Genomic DNA, 26,479 nt, shown 5'->3' with positions numbered 1-26,479 from the left:
TTTTTACATTACACATGCATTCCCTTAACAAAAGTTATTGCAATGATGGAGAAAAATAGAAGTTACTACTGTATTGATGAAAAGAAATATAGTAATGATGAAAAATAATATAGTATGTGTAAGTGTCATTTGAGAAAACAAGATGTATTAATTATTTAACGCAAATAATTAAATATTTCAAGTAATTAAAGACCGGCATAGGCGAATTAAGAGCTCTTAAATAACTAACACACTAAGGATAACCAAACTAAGAACCTGGTACATTTCCAAATGTTCTATTGAATCAATTTCAGTAGTTTGATCATTAAAAGATTTACAGATTTTCATTTATTTATTTCTAATATATATAGTAAAGCACTCGACTGTTGACTATTCAATTGATTCTACCAGATTCTCCGAAAACCAGAGTAATGAAAATCATCCAAAACTACGGATATCAGGGGAAAGCACAGCCTCTAGTAAAAATCCAAAATTTACTGTTAAGCCTCTTGCTATTTGTTACAACGTATTACAGAAAATGTTTCTTCTGTATATATGCAATTGGTACTAAAATACATCCGAAATTGAATAGCACATTTTTGTATCTATGTCCTCTGTACAGAAAAGCCAATATGAAAATAAATGTGGTTAACAACACACTCAGTTATACATTAGAAAGGAATAATTCGAGTCCAGAATCCTCATAAAAATTTCTTCATGCCTTCTATACATCATTGGGCTATCTCCCCATGGCCCATTCCTCAAACCTGAAAAGAAATGAATATCACAAGATACCACTGTTTCTGTCAGGGAAACTGAGACTATAATATTGTGTTTATAACATAAATACAAGGAAAGTCACCTATGAGAATGAGAGCAGTTGTTTTACATAAGCCAATGGAAATGTAGATCTGGTAGAAATTCAGCTGTAGAGTATAAAAACAATGGACTAGCAACCCCTGCAAACAGATGCTGGAAAAAGGGATACTCATCTTCCTGGGCCATAACTTCTATTTTTTGGCCAACATGAGTTTGACCCCTGTAATAAGGAAAAAGTTATATGTATATATACTGTATACAAGCATTAAACTCAAGTAATAGCAGGAAAAAAATTATCACCAAAACCCATCAACACTTTCTCTAGAGAATAATTCATTAAAACAATACAAAGGATGTACACAACAACTCCGATTGAGTAATATATTGAACTGTAACGCAGAGTGTGCACAGCTCAAATTGAGGAAGGACCTCAGCTCAAAGTAAAATCCAGAGCATATGATGGCGGTGGATAATGTAGCCTTACTTTTGGATACGTGCAGTCGCAATTACCTGGTAATAGTTTCCTATTAAAATAACATTTTACTTGTCCGATATACTTTGAAGGCCCAATTATTTGATTTAACAACTTACGTAATTGCTATAAGGACGATAGGATATTAAAGGGAGTTATCGTGAGTGCGACTCTAAAGAACAACCTTGATTACACTAGTTTATATGACTCACTCATTAGAAATGTATATATGAGAAAATCTTCCAAATTAAACTCTGCATCAGATGAGCTGAAAGGTATGTACTCAGATCAAAGCATCATTATAAGACAGTCCATTAAATTTCTATGCTAAATTACCAAATTGAACGCGAGGGCCAATAGCAACTTACATCAAATCTACCCTCCTTTAAGTTTTCCAATGATTCAGCAAGTTCAACTTGCTTTGAAGCAGTTGCTAGCAGGGCCTGTCATGAAGCAGCAAACTCAATCAACACAAATGTAAATTCTCAGAAAAATGACTTTCTGTGATAGGTATAATGGGTAGGAGACTGGCACTACCTTCTTTGTTTTTTGCAAGTCATATTCTATACATTTTATACGACTTAATGATTCTTGAAGAATATCCTCTTTTTCAGGAGGAATTGTTTTAGGTTTATTGGCCATCTCAGTAACCACCGCCTCTAAATTCTGCAACCTCTGCCAAAGTGGCTCTTTCATTGCCGGACTAATTAAAAGTTCCTGGCAATTGGATTGTGCTGTTTGGGTTCTCCCATGGTTTCTTGGTTGGTTGTCTACAGAGTGAACCGAAAACAATCTCCCCAATGCCGCAAGTATTACATAAATACAAGTTAACAGTTTCACTGTTATTTGAGCCAAAATACTTGTAATATAGGGAAGTAGTGGTTTCTGTGGTAGTCTTCTGAGATAATTGTTGCTTGAATCACCTATCAGATGCATCATTTTTTACAATTAGTATAAAGATAAGAAATTCTCCTTACTAGAAAAGGAAACAAAATTAAGTGTGCTCAAACTAGTAATAAAGCTGTGAGATAAACCTTTCGACAAATAATATTTAACTACACATATATACTAAAAATTCAAGCAAAGAATCTGGCACTGAGAAAAACAAACCAATAAATATCCATCCTGTTTTAAAACAGACTGCCGTAGGAACTACAATAACATCCTGGCCTTTTGATTGTGTGATGTAACTTGGTTAAGAGTGGACCAAGTGAATTCATTTTCCTAACAAATTAACATATCTCCTTTCCTCAGCTCAAGTGGAGCATCTAAACAAAGATTGTTCACAGGTTATGTAGCAAGTTCTATTATCACCATTTATAAGCCATAACAAAAGTTCATCCTCTAACATTTATCCAGAAAAAGGATGAAACCCCCTAATTAGAAAGACATAAGGAATCACGTACTTGTTGAATCAACATCCCCAACTTCTCCGGCAGCATTAACTGGCTCGAGTAGGTTTTCACCAGGTGCACAGTCTCTCATTGTTTTCTGAAATACGGTTCCATATCATATATGAGTTGCAGATAACCTAAAGTTTAGACAAAAAAAATTAAAGATAAAGACTATATTCACACAAAAGGAGAAACAGAAAAGTTCCAAAAAGATATATTCTAGAGAGCATTTATAAGAGATATATGGGTTTATGGAAGTGATTGGTCACCAACTTAGTTCTTGTAAGTTTTCTTTACCTTAAAGCTTCATGGTGAAACTAATCAAAATAAAGTTGTTTCAACGTTTCCAGAGCAAGCTTGAAAGCTAAACCTGTAAGTAAGCAAGCACTGATTCCTCTCATCAGCCTAGTTCATCTTGGCCATCACCCAGACTCAAATGACTAGTCCAATACCACATAATAAGTCCTCTTCATCAAGTCCTTGACCATTACAGCTCCTGATAATGAGGATTCTAGTTGGCCTATTGTCATTCACAAAGGTACTCGTTCTACATGCAATCCTCATCCTATTTACAAGTTTTTAAGCTATCATTGTTTGTCTCCTTCCTATTGTTCTTTTGTTTCCTCTTTATCTTCTATTATCATTCCTAAAAATGTAAAAGAGACGCTTGATCATCCTGGATGGCGACAAGCCATGATTGGTGAAATGCAAACCCTTGAATATAATGTTGCATGAGAGTTAGTTCATCTGCCATCTAGAAAGAAGACAATTGGTTGTAGTTAGGTCTATTCCATTAAAGTTAGACTTAATGGTGAATTGATTGCCTCAGAATGGGTTTGACTACATTGATAATTTCTTTCGAGTGGCCAAATTATTACTGCCAGACTTTTCCTTACCATGGTAGTCATTGGCAAGGTAATCAAAATCGCGATTTTCATCGTAAGATCGTACGATTTACGATTTATGTCCTTGCCTCCGATCTGCGATCACCAGAAAAGTGCAATCCCGGAGGATCGCGTGGGATATTAAGAATTTTTTTGCATGGCAATCTTGAAGAAGATGTCTACATGGAGCAACCTCTTGGGTTTGCTGCTCAAGGGAGTTTAGTCTGGTTTGTAAATTGCATTGCTCTTTGTGTAGGCTCAAGCAATTTCAATGGGCTTGGTTAGGAAAGTTTAACCGCATTGTTCAAACCTTTGGACTGAAGCAGTGAGTCAGATCATTCTGTTTTCTATTGTCATACATTCCCTAGAAAAATGTGTGTATTTAATAGTGTATCTTGATGATATAGTCATTACAGGAAATGATGCTACTATAATATCTCAATTAAAGGAACACCTATGCAATCATTTTCAAACCAAGGATCTTGGAAGTCAAAAATAATTTTAGGTATTGAAGTAGCCCAATCAAAGGAAGGTGTTGTAATCAAAAGAAATATGCTCTAGACATCCTAAAAGGGACATGTACAATTGATTGTATACAAGTGGATTTTCTTCTAGATCCAAATCAGAAATTAATGGTAGAATAGGGAGAATTTTTCTCTAATCCTGAAAGATATAGAAGACTAGTTGGAAAACTTATTAATCTTACCATTAATAGACCAAATTTTTTTTTGCAATTGGTGTTGTAAGTCAGTTAATGCAGAATCCTTGTACTGATTATTGGAATGTTGTCTTCCTTATTCTAAGGTAACTCAAAAAGGTTCCAAGACATTGTCTATTTTATGAAAGTAAAGGGAATACCCAAATCTTTGGATCTTGTGAAGCTGATTGGGCAGGTTCTCCCATGGTTAGACGCTCTACTATAGGATATTGTGTATTCACTAGAGGAAATTTTATCTCTAAGAAAAATAAGAAACAAAATGTAGTTGTCCACTAAAGCAAGCTATAGGACAATGGCTTCTCTGACTTGTGAGCTTGTATGAGTAAAACAGTCCCTTCAAAAACTAGATTCCTGTGAGGTTCAACAAATGAAGATGTATTGTGATAACCAAGCTTCTCTCCACATTGCTTCTAATCTAGTGTTCCATGAGAGGACTAAACACGTAAAAATCGATTGTCATTTTATTTTGAAAAAGTTGTTGTCTAAAGAAATATGCATATACTACAGTTTTGACATCCTCAACAATAATTTTGGTAGCACCAAGATGGAATTCTTCTTGTTATGATCAAAAGTTAACCCAAGGTGTATACATATAAATATACATGAACACGCAGATAACAGGTAAATACAGACTACAGCTATAGTAGTAGAATTCCTTCTGTTTTGGATCAGTTGTCTTCATTGGTTTCACTAATATAAGCTTGGAGTTACCACTTCATTCCTTGGCCATACAACCAAGTTCTTTTCTCTTTCCTCTCATTCATTTCATTGTATTTGAACTTCAAATGTCATTATAAATATGAGAACCTAAGAGAGGGGAATCAAGTTCTCTAATTTGTTCTCTATTTTTTGTATTCATTTCGAGTTTTTCCTAAATCCAATACCTTCATATACTACAGTTTTGACATCCTCAACCATAATTTTGCTAGCACCAAGATGGAATTCTTCTTGTTGTGATCAAAAGCTGACACAAGGTGTATACATGTACATGTAGATAAACATGTAAATACAGAGTACAGCTATAGTAGTAGAATTCCTTCTGTTTTGAATCAGTTCTCTTCATTGGTTTCACTAATATAAGCTAGGAGTTACCACTGCAATCCTTGGCCATACAATCAGGGTAAGAAATTGACACTAGTAAAATTTTAGATCAAGGTGAATGAATAGATGCAGGTAGGTATACACTGCAGTTCTTTCTAATTTTGGGATTAAATACCTGTGACTAGATTCTAGATTTTTTTATTTACTTTGTTGTAAATGTAAATTTAGAGAGAGGAGGTTTATCATATTTTACACTTACGACATGTTGTTAACCTCAATGAGGATTTACAGTGTAACTTACAGATGACCTACTATCATATAACAATAAAGGACCACTAACTTGAATCAAAATGACCTTTGCATTTAAAACTAGTGTAGTGCATTTCCAACAAGCAATTAAGAGATCTATAGAAAACCACAAAGACAACATTTTGATGTACATCGAATTTTTCATTTTTCAAATTTTAAAATAGTTTTTCGAGAAAACTGAGCTAGCATCAACCAGATTTCTACTGGGAGTTTACTTCATAGTGTGTCATCAATTGCGTCACAAAAATAGCAGAAATCGAAAAATCTGTCATGTCATATTGCGGATAGCATCATGGCAAATAGCCAAAGTTGCATAGCAGTTGAAATATATGATGATGATATATATATATATATATATATATATATATACACATATATATAATTATGTATGCATATATATAATTATGTATGCATGAAAATTAAGTTGTATGCAAACAAATAAAATATAGAAAAATTGGTAAAATTAAATGACGTTCATAAACTTATCAGAGATAACAAGAGAATCATAATCTCCGTTGTATGCCAAACAGTTGGAAAATATAATTATTGATGCCTTTGGTTAATTATAAGTGCTTTGTTTTACACTAAAAGTAATAAATAGTCTCTAACCCATAATTTCCGCCTACAAAAAGTGATCCAAGCAAGGCACATTTATAAAAAGATAACAGTTGATACTAAAGAAACTAGTATTGACTACGAACCTATTTGCTCTAGTCTTTGCAAAGATGATATATACTTGCAGTTTACCTCAAAATGTAAACAACTAGCACACATTAAGTAAAGATATCAGATACTCTTAAGTAGTGTAAGAAAATATTCATATTGGATTAGTCTATGGCTCCAATCAACAGGATTAGATAGTAGCAAACTTAAGATTCCAAATTATCGTCAACTCTAAGTCACAGCGTAAATCATATGATGAGCAAAATACTTTCAAAAATGGTATTTATAAAATGAGTAATCAGTAAAGATTCTTGTTTGGGAGATAAGAAAAAATCCTAAAGATTTGAAACTCAAACATAAAAAATATGAAGATAAAAAAAAAAAAAAAGATATAAAGTCAACTCACTTTATCACCAGAAGGAACAGATTGTACTAAAGCTGAGGGACTCAATCTTGCTGCTGATGCTGATACAGTTTCAGATATTTCAGAGCTTGTAACCTATGAAGAAACAATCATGTGTAAAAAAGCTTTACAGCATGCAAATGAATATGAAAAAAACTTGTGAATTGTACCATAATATACTGTATTGGAACTAAATTTGTGTTACCTTGCGGGCATATGACTTCACATCTACCTCATTAGCAATAGACGAACTTCCAAACTTTGTCAACTTCATTGCTTCTCTAGAATGCAATATCTGAATATAGAAAAAGTATTATTGGGCAATAATTCTTACATGTGATTTCATACAAATGTGGAAATCCTAATAATGTCGTACTTTCCAAATGTCAGGATCATTCCAAGGCCCTCTATTAGATCTAATACACCCTCCATCATTTGGGCACGAACAACTGCCACCAAGGAAATCTGGAAGTTGGCTGTTGATAGAAGACAGCAAGGGAATGCTTCACATTATATGCATTATTAGACATAGAAACAATTAACTGGAACAGTACAAACTTAAATACAAACCTTGAGTCTATAACCTCTAACAATCTGCTCTGAAACTTGTTGCCTAAAACCTGTAGAATCAAAATACTAATGTTTGTATCTATCTAAAGAGAAAAACATACAAAGAAAAATAGATATATACATGTATTTTGGCCGTGGTCCTTGGATCAAGAAAACCTTTTGCTGTATTCCATAGTAGCTTGAACCCACTACCAGCATTAACAATGAACATCTGGTTTAATGTCTGCAAAAAAGGACCAAATTCAGAAGTGAAAAATGACTGTATAGCCAAATTACTAACAGCAATTTATTTTTTGCAGTGAGGGTTACAGAGCATATAGTATGATTTATGTATTATTATTGTATTAGTAGGAAGTAGGTTAGGGATGGGCATTGTGGGTTCAATAAGCACAATTGCAGTCTGTATCCCTAATTCGGGTTCCATTGTGAAATCTATGTGCTTGAGCTCATGCACAAGCATGCACCCATGTGAACATATATGCATGTAAATGGAGAGGAAAAATGGGCAAGCTATTCAAGACAGAGGAAGGTGAAACATAACTAATTAGATCCATGTGCCTATGGGTGTTTTTGCATTATTTCCCTCCAAATCAGTTTTTTTCTTTGTTTCTTTGTCCCGTTCATGTTTTAATGCAAAAAATAAAATAAAAGGAAGCCAATAAACTATTATTTGTTAAATTTAAGTTTCTACAATATTTAATTACCTCAGGGTAGTTATCACCATCAATTTTTTGCATGCGCATAACAAGATCATGTGCAACTTTGCCAAAGCTCACCCAATTCTGTAAAATATACCATGTATTAAATTTTTGACATCAGCATAATGCTATTTTGGTTAATCAGATATGTTGCTGTAAACATAGAATTTACCAGGCCTTGCACATCAAGTATAGTTGTTGTTTTATCTATATGCCTCTTTGCTGCAATAGAACATGCTGGGAATTTCTCTTTAAACATTTTCTCAAAACCCTGAACATGATACTTTAAAAATCGATCTACTGTCGTGACACTCATCAACTTGCTGGGTTCAACTTGGCCAAGTCTTTCAATATAAACCGGCCGGCCCTCTTTGTCCACACCATGGTAACCATGAGGATAATAACACTGAACCTCTTCATACTCCTTATATACGAAGTCCTACATATTATTCATCACAATACTGTTCATTCAGTAATGGGAAGATTGAAGTAATTCTTGAGATCAAGGAAATCATATTGGGAAAATCTTCCAAAAGGGATATGCACAGGATTTCTCTTCACTAGATTTACAAGCTATGGATGGTTGTTAATGAAAACTAAGTTGATATCCTTCAATAATTGGGTCCCAATAAGTACACAATGAATTCTTTAATAAGTAAAAGGAAAACAACCAACTATCAAAGTTTACCTTTAAAATAGAATCTACTCCATACTCCTTCCTCCAATGGAGCATAGCATCCCACATCTGGACTGTTTTATCAGTGTCAAACTTTCTGGCCTTCAGAAACCTGCAGCATGAAAACATCAGCTGCCTTTTTTAGTGCATTGGACCTCAAAAGATATTTCTTTAATACAAAAACTTGTATAGCAAAGAACTTAAACAAGATATCTTAATTTTCTCCAGAAAAAAAAAAGGTTCCAAACATGAAAGAATGCAATTAGGATAAATGATCCTTTAACTAATGCCTTGCCTTCTCTGCAATGAATATTAACAACTCAAACATCTGGATCTATCTTTAAAAGTGGAAGAACACTTCAAAGAAAGCATCATGTCAATTATTGAGGAAGAAGCTACAAAATGTCACTCCAGATAAGATGCTTCTGGTTGCATCTTTGCACAACTAATATTCCCCAATAAGTTAAATTAGAAACTGCACCTCTATGGCAAATGAATCAACATTCAACAGGTTATGAACAAAATAGACAATAATATGCGTTTATTTCGCAGTCTAAAGCAATAAAACAAAGCAGTCAAAAGAGAAATAGCATACTCAATAGAAAAGAAACTTGTTAGACACATTCATTTACCTCAGCATTGTATGATAATCATCATGGGAATCTGGAAGCAGATCCCTTGTAAGTAGCACCTGACGAAATGAATTCACAGCTTTTTCCTCATTAGCATCACGGACATCTTCTATGAAAATTGAAGCAAACTCACTATCTGCAACACGTGTATTACGCTTCCTGAGACTATAAGTGAGTCTTGTTGAAGCAGTCATTGCTTTTCTTCTAAGAGATCTAGCTCGAGACTTCCGCCACTCATCCTCGGAAGTTTCAGGCTCAAAACTTCTACACCTCTCATCTTCTTGAGCCAATACTTCTACAAAATCCATGGACATCAATAGTTAGACTCAAAACTACAGTCCAAAAACAACCAGAATAACTAAGATATGTTCACAAAAATCAACATCTCAGTGCCATAACGGACTAGGGCTATGTACCTGGCATTCTATTCAAGACACAAATAATTTGTACTTATATTGCCTCTGCACCAGGGGAAAAAACAAGAACCACCTTTAATAACAACAGATGCAAACCAGGATCAGGAGCACTCATCAGCTAAGACATTACAAAATTGATCAAGAATTCGTGTATAAAAACCACAAAATAATAAATTTATTCATCTGGGATAATTAGGGAACAAAATCCATACAGAAAAAAAAAAAACTAATTCAAGAACCCAGATCAATCAACGAACTAAACCCGCTTCCACACAAGACTGAAATTGGATTACGCCATTACCCAGATAACCCCTCCGTCAAGAAAAAAGCAGGAAGTAGAACAGAGAACGACATTAAAACAAACTCTACAGAATCTAGAACTTTCCGACAGTAAAGGCTAACACTGGAAGAAATTCACAAAACAACGCGATCGTTCAGCAGAATCAGTTCCACAAACGAACAAACATGCCCAAAACCATAGATCAATCAATAAGCTAGAGAAAAACAGCATTACACCCCACCCAACCAAGAAAGAAAATGACCTATATTTCACAACAACAAACACAATTTCGAGAGAATCGAATGTAAACAGATCAAAACCAATAAAAAAACACGCCGAAATTCCACAACCAGCCGGATCAAAAATATCGTAAAAAAAAGTCAGAACCGAAAATCACAGATCAATCCACGGGCGCGGATTTCCGATCCTAAGGTAGAAAAGAACCACATTGCACTCCAGACACGTACCCGATTCGAAACGGCGTCGCTTCAGACACGACGATAAATAACAACAACACTAGTAATATAGGTAAAAATGAGAGACGCGAATATCGCTTTCTCTTTGCAAGATCGAAAAATGGCGCCCCCCTCTTTCTCGTTGTACCGAAATCCGTACGAAAGCCGCAGACAGAGACACGCAGAGAGAGAAAGAGAGAGAGAAACGTTGGAACAAACGAGGAAACAAAGAGAGAGGCACGTCGTTATCAAAAGCGTTAGCAGTGGCGTGCAACGGCCGCTTCTGTTCTGCTACTACGCGCTAACGACGGCTGTTTGGTTTGTTTGTTGGTGGAATTCTGGAAGCGGGGACTCCAAAACAGAGCCGTTAGTTAACGGAGGCGGGGTGGGGTGCGATCGGGTGCTACTGGTTCTAGAATACAAAAATAAAGAAGTGAAAAGCTTTTTGTCCTTTGCACTCCCAGCGCAAACGTGCTTTTCTAACGCACTCCATATGCCATAACTTTTGTGGATATATTTTTTTATTATTCATTAAAAATCATAAAATTGGGACAGAGTCTGGTTTATGAGAACTTGGAAAAATCAAAATGTGTAAATTTCAATATTGTTTAACAAATGAGAGAATGCCTGTTTAGAAAAAAGTGTCTTGCTAGCATTGTTTTTAAGTGATTCTAGACTTTTCAACTTGTTTGAGAATCATTTCCATATATTTGGTTGAGAAAAAAAAGAATAAAACAAAGAAATTAAAAAAAAAAGTCACTCAACACATTTAATATATAACTATTTTTATCTTTTGGAATGCACTCGTTCTTTTCTTTTTTACATAAAACAATGTCCTCATTCAAAAACACTTTTTTTTTGTTTATAAGAAAAATAATACAATTAAAAAAGTAATTATCAAAAATAATAAAATATATTATTAAAATTTCTATTGAAGGTATAAAATTTATTTGTAAAAGTATTTATAAAATTCAATATTTTCATTAGATTTTTAAATTGTTATAATTATATAATAATTTGTAATCTTTATTAAAATACAAAAATCAAATTATAATAAACTATGTATAAAATATAGTTAAAATATTTTAATTTTTATTAATTAGTATAATTATACAATAATAATATTTTAATTTTTCATCAAAACTATTTATTATATTTTTTTTTAATGATAGAAAGTAAAAAGTTAGCTAATAATACTAGAAAAAAAATAAAAGAGATAAAAGGATGTGTAATTGTTAATTGTTAGAGTATAGGTGAGCTAATAAACAAATATTTTAAACTAGTTTTTAAATTACATCTAACAACAGACTAATAAGTATTAATTTTTTTTTCTTTAAAATTAATTTCTATTTAATAATTTTTTTAGTAACAGTATTTTTATAAATTATTTTCTATATAAAATAATTTTGATATATACAACATTAATTTCAAATTTCTTTTGTTTTTCCTTTCTAATATAACTTGTAAAAAAAACTCATACAAACAAACAATATGAACGTTTTTTAGTATATGCTATAAGTTTAAATAGTAATAAATATACTTTCTTATTACAGCTATTGTAATTCATTTATTTTAATTTTTTTATGGTAGAACAATATTTTTAAAAGAAAAATCATTAATTACATTATATAATTTAAAATGGTTTTATTACTAATACATAGTATTAAAATGTGCACACCTAATTTATACACAAATGCAATGTAATTGTAAAGTTAACAATGCTTAAAATACATGTTTGTATGAATTAGAATGAAAATAAGGCTCAAATTTATTGCTATAACTTAACAGTTCAGGTTTTTTGTTACTATATAAGGTTCAGTTTATTACACTAATATCATATAAGATAAGTGATATAATAAAAAGAATATATACCAAATTATATTTAAAAATAAAGGTAAAATGTTTTAAGAATACATTAACACTACATTAATATATGTCTAATTTAACGTGTTTTTAGCTTATATGTATAAACAAATATACTCATCAGGTAGACCATAATATCTATTTGACTCTATATTTTTGGTTACCTAATTTAAATGAACATTTGTATATGAACTTTTGATTCTATATTCTCAAAATAAAATGATTATATCATAGTTTTTATTTTATATATTTCACTATTTCCTTTTTTATTTAAAATATGTTTATAATTATTGTGAAGTAAAAATAAGCTATGACAACGGGAGTCAATCCACTCTCACAGATTCTTTCATTACGGATTAAGTTAATAATGTGTTTATATATTTTACTAATCATTAAACACAATAAAAAAATATATTATAAAAATGATAAATAAATATTAATATATATAATTAAATTAATTAATGAATTAATTATCTAAATCATTTAAATATTATTAAACAACATTTTAGTATTAAAAAAATTAAAATATCAATCCACATCATTAAAATGAGTAAATAATTTTAATGAAAAAAATTATTAAAAATTGTTGTTTTAATTAAGGGTTGATCGACCACTAATCCAACTCAACCCATTTAATCTGACTTTTATTCAATTTTACTTATATTTAACAAAAATATAATTTTTTGCTTAAATTCATAATTATTTGGATAACTCATGGGTTTAAGTCCATCTTTACAACCTATGTAATGTGTTTTAAAGCACGTATTCTTACTTAATTCTAATAATAGTTCATAGAAACACTTTTATAAACCTCTTGGTTAAGTTAGCACCATTAGGAAAAGTCAGATTCTAAAAAAAAGTTAGCACCAAAAGTCCTTAAATTAATAAAAGGTTAGAGAAACGTAAGCACTTCTCTTAGAACCTAATTTGACATTCTAAAAGCAGTAAAATTATTTTCCACTTTCAAATAAATATTTAATACAATTTTAAACTGATTACGAATATTTGATGATTCGCTATTCCACAATGTGACCGACCAGTTGTTGTGGGCCACGTGGAGGCACGCCGGTGATGAAATTAAAGGTGGTTCTTTGACGTAAAAGGATGCAAAATTGCACATCATGTGGGTAAGTGCCACGTGAGATAAACCCTTTAGTGGGTCCCTCTTACCATACTAAATAATTAAAAACAAAAGAAATAAAAACATTTCTATTTGACTATTGCTGTGTTTTTTTGCCTTGGCTTTTGACTATTTCATTGTGTCTGTTCTTCGGATCTTACGCCTCATTATTCTTGGGCATTGTATATAAACACAACTATTTACATTTTCTAGGAAATCAAAGCTGGCTTAATTGGTGTAGTTAGGAATTGGAATCAAGTGTCTTTTGATAATTCCAAATCAGCATGAGTTAATTAGTGTTAGGATGTGATTGGAATTGAAATTGTACTTCATGTACTATTAGGTCTTAATGATAGGTATTCCTAATTGTGATAGAAAAATGGTATACTAAGAAAGCTTTTTCTAAATGGGATAATGGATTCAGATTATACCTAACTTGTTAATGGGTTTTTGTTATGTGTAACATCTTTCTAGTTCATATTGTTTTGGATTTAATAGGATTAGTTAGACATGTATGTTAGGTCAGTTTTAAAATAGCTTCCTCTTAAATTGATAGCTTACGTATTTATGAGCTATTAATTTGATTGGTTGGGTAACTCTCTAACATAACTTGTAGGAATTAGTCTTTTTTTATTTTTAAAAAAAATCTTTTAACATGTGATATAAAGGTTGTATTGATACACATGTTGATATGTATTTTTGATGAGTTTTTTTTTTACACATTTAGTCAAATGCTAAATTCTTTCTTGTTGATATTGTCCCATTTATATTTTTAGAATTCAGATGGGCTAAACTTTTAAATACTACAGTAATTACTTCATTAAATATATATGTAAGAGAAATTATTTTGGTTTTAGGTACTCATACCCATATGGGTTCTTTTTTTTAGTTTTTCTCCATGGATCTTTATAAGACTCCATTGGACAATGTTCCTACAAATAATCAAAGGAAAGAGGCACAAGTCTTAGTTTTATTAGAGAAAAGTTTTCTAAGACCAGCATTTTTTGATAGCATATCGTATATCATTTGGTTCTTATAAAATTTTAGGGGTTTCTTACCTAAGCTCTCTTTAACCAAGACTATGTGTTTTTTATCTCAAAGTCATGCTTCAATACCTTGTTTTAATCACATAGGACTTTGTTATATGTCAATTTTATTAGAGAGATCTTCCCGCATATTACTAATATCTTTACATGCTAATTCATAATTTATTTTCATGTTTTTGTATGCAGTAAAAATTATATTATTGTTAGTTATTGCTTCATTATATGCATGCCTAACAAATTATATATCTTCATATTTTTTTATGCACTATTGAGATAATGTTTGCCATGAGGTCAAGATGAGCTTCTTGATCAAAATCAAAACTAGAAGAATTTAAGTCTTTCTAGCAAGACATGAAACTTTTCTTCTTTTAAAACTTTTTCTTTTTCTTTGTTTCTTCCTCCCTTTCCTTTTTCACAAGTCTGCCATGCACAATTAAGATACTACCAATTCCTCCAGAGGCATGGCTTCTAGATCCTTGGATGATCTCGAAGTAGTTTCTTGAGCTTTCCACAAAGGGGAAGAGTTCTTAGCACCTTATCATTGATCTCATATTCACTTATGGAAGTTCTTAGAGATCTCAAACTATTTAGAATAGTCTATAACCTAGCTATGATAGGGTGGATGATTTCATGCTCCTTCATAGTGAACATATCATACTGACGTCTGAGCAAAGTCAACTTGTTTTTCCTTACTTCCTTGGAACCTTCGTGGGGAAGCGTCATAGTCTCCAATATCTCTTTAGCACTGGGCATGGTATAAACTTTTGTGATCTTCTCTTTACACAAGACACATATCAATGCTTTGACATTTAACTGATATCTATATATTTAGTTTTCAAACCATGTATCAAGTGGCAACAATCGAGTAGAGAAAGAATGCCATTCTCGATCACCTCTAGCAGATTGATATTGCTCTACTCAAGAAAAACAACCATCTTGAGTTTCCACAACTCAAACTTCTCATGCTTGAACATGGGTGGACGATTGAATGCTTGAACTTTTGAGTTCATGGAGTCTATTAGGATCTTTCCTCAAATTTTGTGAATAACTTTCCCCTGAAGCAAGTAGTAGTACCAATTGAAGGGACAATTGGCTCTAGAAGATGAAGCATTGAATGGAGTCTTTAAGACTATATCACAATGAAAAACAATAAATCTTTTAATAGACTTTCCAATAAATAATTTAGTCAAGCAAACAAGATCGTCTATTAAGAGCAAAGAAAAACACTAAATAGATTTTATATTGGTTTACCCAAAACCAAGGCTATGTCCAATGTCCCTTAAGTAGATTGCTTAAGATGTTTCAATAATCAAGAATCATAATTTTACTGAGTACATAAAACTTTTCAGGTTATCCTAAGTACACAAACTGATGTGATTTGATTAAGGGATTACCCATTATAAGACACTTTCAAGAATTGGATCAAGATTCTACAAGCAATTCAAGAACACAACAAGAACAAGAAAACCAAATGGAAACCCATTTCTAGAACTTCATCCGATTGAAACAAGACAATGAAGCATATGAACCGAATAGAACATCAACAAGTAATTCCAACCGATTAAAACAAGAACCAATGACAAACTATTGATTAGAAACATTCAATAGCAACATTTGACCGATTGAAAATCAAGAACAAGAAACAAAACATGTTTTAGAGTTTTTGATATAGAATGGGTATGGAAGAAGAAGATGAAGAGTTGAAGAAACTTATGTGGTTGAAGACAATGCGAGTGATCACGCCACTTGGATGGTGGAAGGCTCCAAGATGAATGGGAGTGCCGCCACTTGAGGATTCCCAAGACCCACAAGATGAGACAAAGAGAAGGAGAGCAAGTCTCTCAAAGAAACCACTCAAATTCTAGAGAGTAACCTCACTTTCAATTTCAATATTCAACTTGTTATTCAAGGTACCAAGCACTCCTATTTATAATGGAGAGGACCGATCATTGTACAAGGGAAAAGGAGTTGGAAAAGTCACTCTTCTAGCTCCTTCTAGCGCATAAGAGAGATAGGAGTAGGAAAAGTCACTTCTTCCAACTTTTCCTAAAAAATGCGCCTATAATGCCTTACAATGAGAGGTATCTTTTGGTTTTCCTCTTTTGGCATTTTCCTAAGGCTACTCCTATATTATTTACAAATTTATACAAGGGTAATTACAAAAAGAGAAAGCATTTGATGCTCTTTACCCAAAACTTTAGCCTTGCTCCTTGTAATCCTTTGAGTCACGAAGGATTTTGAGCTAGTTTGTCCTTGAGGTTCTTAGGCTTGGGCTTCAATATTAAGAACACTAATAGGAAGAACTTCAAGTGTTGTGGTCCTTGACCATTCCTCCTATTGATGGCTTTTTTAAATGCTTGTTGAGATGACCCTTCAAGTATAGCATCTTTGGTCATCCTTATGTATTTTTTATTCTCATCACAAACCTCTCCAGGTTACAACAAGTACGCAAACCTCTCTAGGTTATCCTTCTCAATCTCCCATTGAGATTGTGAACTCTCAAAGAAAAAGAGAACACTCTCACAAAGAGGATAATTTAAGCTCACAATGATATAAGTTCACAAGAGAGAAGAATTTACAAGGTTTAGCACACAACCTGAAAAGGATATACACTCAAAAGCTTGTAGCTTTGTCTTTAAGCACTTTATATAGCTTATTTGATTTTATCATTGAAGCTCTAAACAACAAGGCATGATTCTGCATAAAAGTTTATCTATGCATATCTTCTAGATGCTTTAAAAGAAAACTTTTGATATGATCTTCCAAGTGCATTTGCCTTGAATTTATTTAAGGAAACAATTCAAATGCATTTGCAATATTTAACAATTAATTTCAGTTATATCAGAATCATTAAAGCTATTTTATTTCTTTATGAAATTGTTTTCAAATTGTTGATCATTAATGCTCTTTAAAATGAATTCAAGAACAAACAATATAGCCATTGTTATTAAAATGTTTTTTTATCATGTATATTGTGTAGAAAATCATTTAAACACTTTGTTTCCAACGGACTAAAATACTATTTCCTTATTATAAAATCACATAGATCATATCAGACTATCTAAAGCAGTTCAAAATTGTAAATGTTTAGATCGTCTTGTGTTAACACTACATGTTGTATAAAACACTTGTTAGAATATTCACATGTCTAAAAACTACATTTAACACATGTATAACACTTCGAGTGTTTTTTTTATCATAAAATTTTTTACACAAAGATCTTCATATGATCATACTATATCTAGAGGGGTGTAGATCATTTATAGGATCTTACACCGTCTAGGTCTTAACATTATTAGCTAAAGTAAAGACAATATAAAGAGTGTGTCTTATACACCTCTTCATACTTCATAACAGAAGATGTAAACATAAAGTTTTGATCTTCTGAGATCTCCTAAAGAATGTCACTACAAAAAAAGTGTATATTGTGGCGGTTATTTTCGTATAAACTGGCGTTTATAATCGCCACAATATACGCTTGTGGCGGTTTTACGCTACCCGCCGCAACACCCGCCACTTTAAACATAGTGTAAATAGTGACGGTTTTTATATGTGAGTATTGTCAGTTATAATTGTCACAATTTGCATTCATTGAAGAAGATTTTGGCACCATAATATGTTGAAACAAGTGGAGTTCAATGTTTTGAAGAATCCAAATCCTTTGAAGGATGATGAAGCCTCTGCTTTGCTTGCTGCTGTGCTGGTTTCAGCCTTGTTCTAGGGTAGTTCAATGTTGTAATCAACACTTAGATTAAATCTCAAAGCAATTAGCATCTCAATTTTAACAAAGCAAAATGATTTTCAAACTAAGTTGAAACAACCGATTGTTTTGTCGAAACAACCGATTGTTTACACTTAGATGTTTTGAGAAAGTTTGAAAACTATTTTTGAATGGTGTATTTTGTTAAGTAACAAAACAACCGATTGATTCGATGAAACAATCGATTGTTTGTTTTAAAACCATAACAGAAAAACTGTTTTCTTTGACTGAGCTTTAAATGCTTTAACTGAATACGCTCCAGTCATTAAATGCTTTGACCAATCTATTTTAAATGCAATTAAGAGTTTGTTAAGATTTGATAACAAACTATATTCTTAGATATATTTTGAAAAATAGTTTTGATATATTAAGAATCTTGAAACAAAGTTTTAAGAAGAAGAGTTTTTAAAAGTATTCTGAGATTGCAAAAGAGTTGAGAGATTGATCAAGGTGCTGAATAGGGATTCTACTTGTATTGATTTCAGATTTCCATCTGTAACAAGTGTAATCTTTGTAAACTGCTGAACAATTCGTTTGTGTGTGTTGCTGAGATTGACTGTGTGTTCTTGAGGTGTTCAAGATCAACAATCTTAGTGTTGGCCAAGGAGAGTGTGTTTCTTAAGGTGTTCAAGGTCATTCTCTTGGTTCTGGTGTAAGTGATCAAGTGGTAATTGCTTAGTGGATATCCTCAGGGTTTCTGAAAAGACTGGATGTAGCTCTAGTTGGAGTGAACCAGTATAAACATCTGTGTACAATCTTTCTATCCCTAACTCTTTAATTTCAGTTTGTTTGTTGTTTGCTGGTATAAACAACCGATTGTTTCGAAGAAACAACCGATTATTTTTCCTGATATCACTGTTTTGCTTGCTGTTTTGGCTAACTAAATTGCTGAATCAATTGGTTTCTGAAATAAGTTCATTCTAATTTTGAAAAGTTTGCGAAAACCCCTTTAAACAATTCACCCCCCTCTAGTTTAAAGTCATCTTTTCTAACAATTGGCATCAAGAGCTTGGTTCTTGTAAGTCATTCAAGTTGATCCTAAAATCTTTCAAAATGGTTGATAGACTACCGTTTGGGGAAGGTGCCTCAATAAACAGACCACCCTTGTTTTATGGTTTGAATTACCAGTTTTGGAAAGTTAGAATGAAAATATTTATGGAATCTCTTGACAAAGGAATTTGGGATGCAATTGAAAATGGTCATTTTATTCCAACATTTGAAAAAGATGGTTCTGTCATTGAGAAGCCATGGTCTCAATGGACTGATGCAGAAAGTAGAAAGGCCAAATTCGATTGCATTGCCAAAAATATTATAACCTCTGCTTTAAATTCTGATGAGTTTTTCAGGGTCTCACAATGCAAATCATCAAAAGAGATGTGGGATGCTTTGGAAGTCACTCATGAAGGAACAAATGAGGTGAAAAGAGCTAGAAAGCATGCTCTCATCCAAGAGTATGAGATGTTTAGAATGCTTAAAGGTGAAACCATAGCTGAAGTGCAGAAAAGGTTTACACACATCATAAATCACCTTATGACCCTAGACAAGACATTTGACAAAGAAGAGCTAAACATCAAGATCTTGAAATGTCTTGATAGAGCTTGGCAACCAAAGGTAACTGCTATTTCCGAATCTAAAGATCTAACATCTTTAAGTGTTGCTTCTTTGTTTGGAAAGCTTAGGGAACATGATGCGAATCAAATAAAGAAGGCTTTTAATAATGAAGGACAAGATCATTCGCCCTCACATTTAAAGTTCTTCTTATTATTCTTTGCAAAAGATGAGGCCCAAAGCCCAAGCCCAAGCCCAAGAAGGCCAAAGCCCAAAAAGCCCAAGTTCATCTCATGAAGGGCAAGGCCAAGTATTAAATAATAAAGAATATTGTTAAAGGTGCTTAGAGGGAAACATTAGAAACCTCTATTGTTAAAGCATCTTTTAGTCTTTAGTTAGGAGTTTTAGGGGGGCTGTGTTAGTAGATAGGAGTAGGAGTAAATAAGGAGGTGCCAAAGTGGGAGAAGGGATCACACCTTCCTCATGCATTGTTTTAGGCACCAATTCTAGAAGCTTTTAGGAGGGAGTTTTTTGAATTTGTGTAGCTTACATTTCAGCACCTTAGGCTATAAATTAAGGTGCAGCCCTTGTATTTTTCAGATTTGAATTGATCTAAAGAAACTATACTCAAAATTGGAGTGAGCATTTGGAGAGCTTTTGAGCCTTCTTCTCTAGTCTTATCTTGAAGGATCATGGTTTCCTCAAGTGGCGGCTTGCACACTCATCTAGGAGCATCCATACTTCTAGTGGCGTGATCATCCAACCTTTCTTCCATCTTCATGAGCATTCTCTTCTCCTTCCTTTCTTCTCTTGTTAATTTCCTTGTCTTAGCTTGTTTTCTAGTTGTTTTGGTTCGGCAATTTCAGCTTGTTATTGTGTAGCTATGGTTCATTTGTGTTCTTGGCTGTTCTTCATCTTTTCTTCTTCAATTCCAGCATTTTGATTCGGTACCTTGTTGTTTTGTGTTGTTAATTAGTGTTTTTGCCTTTCCTCCATCTCTTTTGGTTCAATTTGACAATATGTGGAACATCCAAATGAGTTTGGGATTTGGTACTAGTTTTTGGTGAGTTCTTGTCTTAGAACAATGATCCAACTCTAAGAAAAGTGCCTCAATAATGTCAAGCTCAAGGTGATTCCTAAGAATGTCAAGAATCATTCTCTATATGGCTAGTGGAATCACATCATGTGGTATCATGAGTCTTAGGTTCTTCTTGTTTAATTGTTGAGTTGTGTGCACTTTAATTTCAAGAGCTCTTTACTTTTTCTTGCAATTTAAGTTTCTGTTTTAGGTATTAATTGAGTTTTCTTGCTGTTTTTCTTTTGTTACACCAAGTGCTTGTGAAAAGGTTTATGGCACTCATTATTCATATGAGTATGGTTGCTCTTTTGGAATGGCATTCTCCTTCCTAGAGTTTACCTTAAGCTTCCTTTCACTTGTTGTTATTTTTGTCATATGTCTTTTAATTTTGTAATCATGTCAAGTTTTGTCTTAGTCATGTTATTTCATAATTGTCATTACTTCTAGTAGTACTTTTATTGTTTTTAATTGTTTCTTGCTTTAGTGTCATAATTTTCTGAATTGATATTGATCCTTTGTGCATTTTCTTTTTAGAATTGAGTTCATACTTGTATTCTAGACCTATACAAGTTCCAATACATCATTTTCCATTATGTCTTTGCTAGTTCATAATTATGTTTTTTATTCCTATTAGGATTCCTCTGTTTCTGAAAAAGAGTGCTTACTGTTTTTCCTTATTGAAATTGATTTACTCACTGGAAAATTCTGAAATTCTGGATTTGTGATATTCAAAGTGTTAGAAAAGAGTAGAAAAAAGAATCATTCAAAAATTCAAAGTACACAAAAAATGATAAATAAAATAAAAAAAGTGTAAAATTCTGCCGAAAAGAATACGGTAATCTGGCAGCGATTTTAAAAAATTTATCTCAATTAATTGGCTTACTGTTTTTAATTGATTCCAGTGGCATTATTGAGTTAACATCTTGAAGTTTCTGTGGTTTAAATTCATAATCCAGTTCGCTCTACATCATTCCAGTTAAATCAGTGAATATCAAGCACAGTTTGCATTTAAAAAAAAAAAAAATTCAGTAGCTAATTTTTGTTTTCTTCATCTACTCTAGTGCTTTTCCTTAAATATTCTTTTGTGTGCCTACTTTTCTCATTGAGTTCTTTATTTTCTTGATTGTCTTTCATTCTTACTCTTTGAGTTTGTCTTACATATAGTTTTCCTTTTGCAATTACCTTTCCTTGCTTATACCTTTTCTTGTTTGTCTTTATTGTTTCATTGGTTTTGTGGTGGTTGCTTTTGAGATTGGTGTGCTTGCTTTGACATCTTTCATTTGAGGATTCCAAGGCCTTAAGATCAGATTGGTGCAAGGACATTATTTCTTTGAGAGTGACCTCTTTTTCTGCCTCAATTCACTTTGGCATTTTGCTTAAAACACTCACTGTTTTTGCTAATTTTGTTTCTTAACTTGTTTGCTGTTTTTGTGTGTTTGCTGTTTTTAATTACAAATGGCTGGATTTTCAAGTGATGCATCATACAAGCAGAATTCTCCTTCCAAAGCTTCAATCCTTGGTGAATTACATGAAGCACAAAGAACTATTAGACGCTTGGAAGAGAAAATGCAAAAGATGGAGGTCCAACAAGCTAGACCATCTCCTTCTATCCATGATGGGCATCATTCACATAGACCTTCAACAAGAGGTTCTTCCAATGACATAGGCCGTGAAGAGGACCATAGGAGAAGGAGAACTCCACCCCAATTCCTTGGACATAGACATCACAACCAAGGGGAGAGACCTCACTATGGCAATGGCTACTACCAAGATGCAAAGGCTAGGCTACCTTCGGTCAAGCTTCCTTGTTTCAATGGCTCAAGTGATCCTAATGTATATTTAGATTGGGAGGCTAAGTGTGAACAAATATTTGAGATCCATGAGATCCAAGATGAGCATAAGCTTAAGCTAGCCACCTTAGAGTTTAGTGATTATGCCATGAAATGGTGGCATGGAATTGTAAAGGACATTATCTATCACAAGGGTCCTCCCGTGGACTCTTGGAACTCTTTAAAGGATCAAATGCGCGCTAGGTTTGTACCCCCAAATTTTAGGAAAGACCTCATGTTGAGACTCCAACGGTTTCAACAAGGCACGCTAAATGTGGATGAATATTATAAGGAGCTAGAAACGCTTGTGCTTAAAATTGAATTAGAAGAAAGTGAGGAAGCTATATTGCTAGGTTTGTGAGTGGTCTTAGGAAGGATATTCAAGACATTGTTGAGTTACAAGAGTATTCATCATTGGGCTCTTTAGTTCATCTTGCAATGAAGGTGGAAGCCCAACTTGCAAAGAAAAATATTTTTAAAAATATTCCCAAAGATGATTACTACAACAATTCTTGGAAGAACAAAAAGTCTTTTTCAAAATTTCCTTCCAAAGATTCTTCTTTCAAACCCAAGGATCCTACACCATCTACTTCTAGGCCTAAATCCCCAATTAAATCGTCTAGTCAAAAGTGTTTTAAATGTTTGGGATATGGTCACATTGCTGCTAATTGCCCTTCTAAACGAAGTATGTACATGCATGAAGGCATTGTAGTTAGTGAGCATGATTCCAATTCACCTAGGCATTCTTCATCTTCTAGACCATCAAGTGAAAATGAGAGTGAAAGTCCTTGTGAAGGTGACTTATTGATGATAAGACGTATGTTAGGCACAATTCCAAAATCTTTGCATGATACTCAAAGAGAAAATATTTTTCACACCCGATGTCTTATCAACAACAAGTTATGTTCCTTGATTATTGATGGGGGAAGTTGCACTAATGTGGCTAGTACAAGAGTTGTGGAGAAGTTAGCCTTACCCACTATCTCTCATACCAAGCCCTACAAATTACAATGGCTTAGTGAAGTAGGTGAAATCATGGTGAATAAACAAGTCCTCATTAACTTTGCAATAGGAAAGTATAAAGATGAGGTTTTATGTGATGTTGTGCCCATGGAAGCATCTCATCTTCTTTTTGGAAGGCCTTGGCAATATGATAGACATGTTTTACATGATGGCCTATCCAATACAGTGTCTTTTTCCTTCCTAGGGCGCAAGGTTATATTAAAACTCCTCTCTCCCAAAGAGGTTCATGAGGACCAAATAAAAATGAAAACTAAAAGAGAAAATGAGAAAGAAAAAGAAGTAAGTACTACACCGAGTCACACCATTTTCTCCTCTAAATCCATCATGTTGGCTCGTGCTATGCCTCAAATGGACCCTCCAAGGTCTTCTTCTTCTTTATCTTTTTCATTACCCAAGGTTCCTATTTCAACACCAACTTGGTTAAAATATGTTAGGGATGATTTTTTCATACCTCCTAATGGGTTTCACCATTTAAGAGGTCTTTTTCCAAAAAAACATCATCATTCCCAAACAAATTTTTCCAACTTGGTCGATTTATAGGACCTCCTTTTCTGCAATCCCTTTGGTTCCATCCGCTAAGTCATGTATTCCTTTTTCTTACACTTTTGATTGTAAAAGTAAACTGACTTTGTTATATGCAGGGATTCAGAATTCGTGGGCGAATTCTCTCCAACTCGGGGAGTATGATGCGAATCAAATAAAGAAGGCTTTTAATAATGAAGGACAAAGATCATTCGCCCTCACATTTAAAGTTCTTCTTATTATTCTTTGCAAAAGATGAGGCCCAAAGCCCAATCCCAATCCCAAGAAGGCCAAAGCCCAAAAAGCCCAAGTTCATCTCATGAAGGGCAAGGCCAAGTATTAAATAATAAAGAATATTGTTAAAGGTGCTTAGAGGGAAATATTAGAAACCTCTATTGTTAAAGCATCTTTTAGTCTTTAATTAGGAGTTTTAGAGGGGGTGTGTTAGTAGATAGGTGTAGGAGTAAATAAGGAGGTGCCAAAGTGAGAGAAGGGATCACACCTTCCTCATGCATTGTTTTGGTCACCAATTCTAGAAGCTTTTAGGAGGGAGTTTTTTTAATTTGTGTAGCTTACACTTCAGCACCTTAGGCTATAAATTAAGGTGCAGCCCTTGTATTTTTCAGATTTGAATTGATCTAAAGAAACTATACTCAAAATTAGAGTGAGCATTTGGAGAGCTTTTGAGCCTTCTTCTCTAGTCTTATCTTGAAGGATCATGGTTTCCTCAAGTGGCGGCTTGCACACTCATCTAGGAGCATCCATACTTCTAGTGGCGTGATCATCCAACCTTTCTTCCATCTTCATGAGCATTCTCTTCTCCTTCCTTTCTTCTCTTGTTAATTTCCTTGTCTTAGCTTGTTTTCTAGTTGTTTTGGTTCGACAATTTCAGCTTGTTATTGTGTAGCTATGGTTCATTTGTGTTCTTGGTTGTTCTTCATCTTTTCTTCTTCAATTCCAGCATTTTGATTCGGTACCTTGTTGTTTTGTGTTGTTAATTAGTGTTTTTGCCTTTCCTCCATCTCTTTTGGTTCAATTTGACAATATGTGGAACATCCAAATGAGTTTGGGATTTGGTACTAGTTTTTGGTGAGTTCTTGTCTTAGAACAATGATCCAACTCTAAGAAAAGTGCCTCAATAATGTCCAGCTCAAGGTGATTCCTAAGAATGTCAAGAATCATTCTCTATATGGCTAGTGGAATCACATCAGAACATGAGCTAGAGATCAATAAACTCAATGTTCAAGAGAATGAAGATAAGCACACAAGGAGCATAGCGTTGAAAGCATCCAAACATAAGGGAAAGCAAGATTCAAGTGATGATAGTGATGAGGAAAATCTAAGTTTGCTGTCAAGAAAATTCAGCAAATTCCTCAAGAGAAGCTGCAACAAAGACAACAACAAGGATAGGTATGGAAACAAGAAACCCAATGAATTTAATTCAAATAACTATACTTGTTTTGGTTGTGGTGAGCAAGGTCACATAAAGGCTGATTGTCCCAACAAGAGCAAAGAGAAAAAGACAAGCTACAAGGAGAAGAAAGGCAAAACCAAAAGGGCCTATATAGCTTGGGATGAAAATGAAGTGTCATCATCAAGCTCTTCATCAAGTGAAGATGAAAAAGCCAACATATGCTTAGTTGCTGAGGATGATGATGATGATTCATGCAGTTCAAGTGAGGTAAGTTCATGTGCTTCCTTAAATGAACAAAACTATAGTGAATTGCATGAAGCTTTTCAAGAAACTCATGATGAAGCTAATATATTGGCTCTTTCAAACAACCGATTGAAAGATCTTAACAATGGGCTTGAAAAGAAAGTTAGATCACTTGAAGAGGAACTAAGAAAAGCAAAAAGTGATTTTGAAAATTTGGAAAATCATTTGAAAAATGCCTCTTGCAAGTGTGATACTCTCAATTGCACAAATTGTGAAAATCTTGAGAAAAAGGTTCACTATCTTGTTGAAACTGTGGACAAGCTTTCAAAAGGAAAGTCAAACTTTGAGAATGTCCTAGCATCTCAAAGATGTGTTTTTGGAAAGGATGGTTTAGGCTTCAATCCACAGAACAAGCAAGATAGGTTTTCAAAAAGTTTTTTGAGAAAATCAGAAAAACAACCGATTGTTAAGACGAAACAACCGGTTGTTACATGCTTTTACTGCATGAAGAAAGGCCACTCTGTTAGATTCTGCAAAATTAGAAAATATTATGTTCCTAAAGGTTTTATGAAATGGATTCCTAAGGGATGTGATGTTTCTAACAGCAAAGAAAAGCCAAATGGA

The 26,479-nt window shown here is 33.4% G+C and overlaps 1 protein-coding gene across 10 annotated transcripts; it reads right to left on the bottom strand.

Annotated features, from left to right (window-relative positions):
- Window positions 1-456: 456 nt before the first annotated feature.
- LOC137824150 (Sec14p-like phosphatidylinositol transfer family protein) lies at window positions 457-10,876 on the bottom strand. Of its 10 annotated transcripts, none has more exons than XM_068629620.2 (16): window positions 10,422-10,876; window positions 9,675-9,719; window positions 9,259-9,553; window positions 8,639-8,738; window positions 8,123-8,389; window positions 7,957-8,034; window positions 7,374-7,475; window positions 7,253-7,302; window positions 7,059-7,158; window positions 6,888-6,977; window positions 6,686-6,778; window positions 2,677-2,761; window positions 1,808-2,193; window positions 1,639-1,713; window positions 842-1,018; window positions 457-746 (listed from the first exon to the last, which is right to left on the bottom strand). In XM_068629620.2, exons 2-15 carry the CDS (start codon window positions 9,679-9,681, stop codon window positions 968-970), a joined length of 1,779 nt encoding a protein of 592 aa, XP_068485721.1. In that variant the 5' UTR covers window positions 9,682-9,719; window positions 10,422-10,876; the 3' UTR covers window positions 457-746; window positions 842-967. The 10 variants fall into 10 exon arrangements, with proteins under 10 accessions (XP_068485721.1, XP_090149913.1, XP_068485720.1 ...); XM_090293787.1 differs by having other exon boundaries at window positions 2,677-2,801; window positions 9,675-9,747; window positions 10,422-10,860; XM_068629619.2 differs by having other exon boundaries at window positions 9,675-9,747; window positions 10,422-10,860.
- Between the last annotated feature and the right edge of the window lie 15,603 nt (window positions 10,877-26,479).

The sequence above is a fragment of the Phaseolus vulgaris genome, chromosome 8, assembly GCF_051622355.1.
Source record: "Phaseolus vulgaris cultivar YP4 chromosome 8, ASM5162235v1, whole genome shotgun sequence".
In the NCBI taxonomy this organism is placed as follows: Eukaryota; Viridiplantae; Streptophyta; class Magnoliopsida; order Fabales; family Fabaceae; genus Phaseolus; species Phaseolus vulgaris.
The sequence above is the reverse complement of the archived record's forward strand: the minus strand, read 5'-3'. Positions and strand labels throughout refer to the sequence as shown.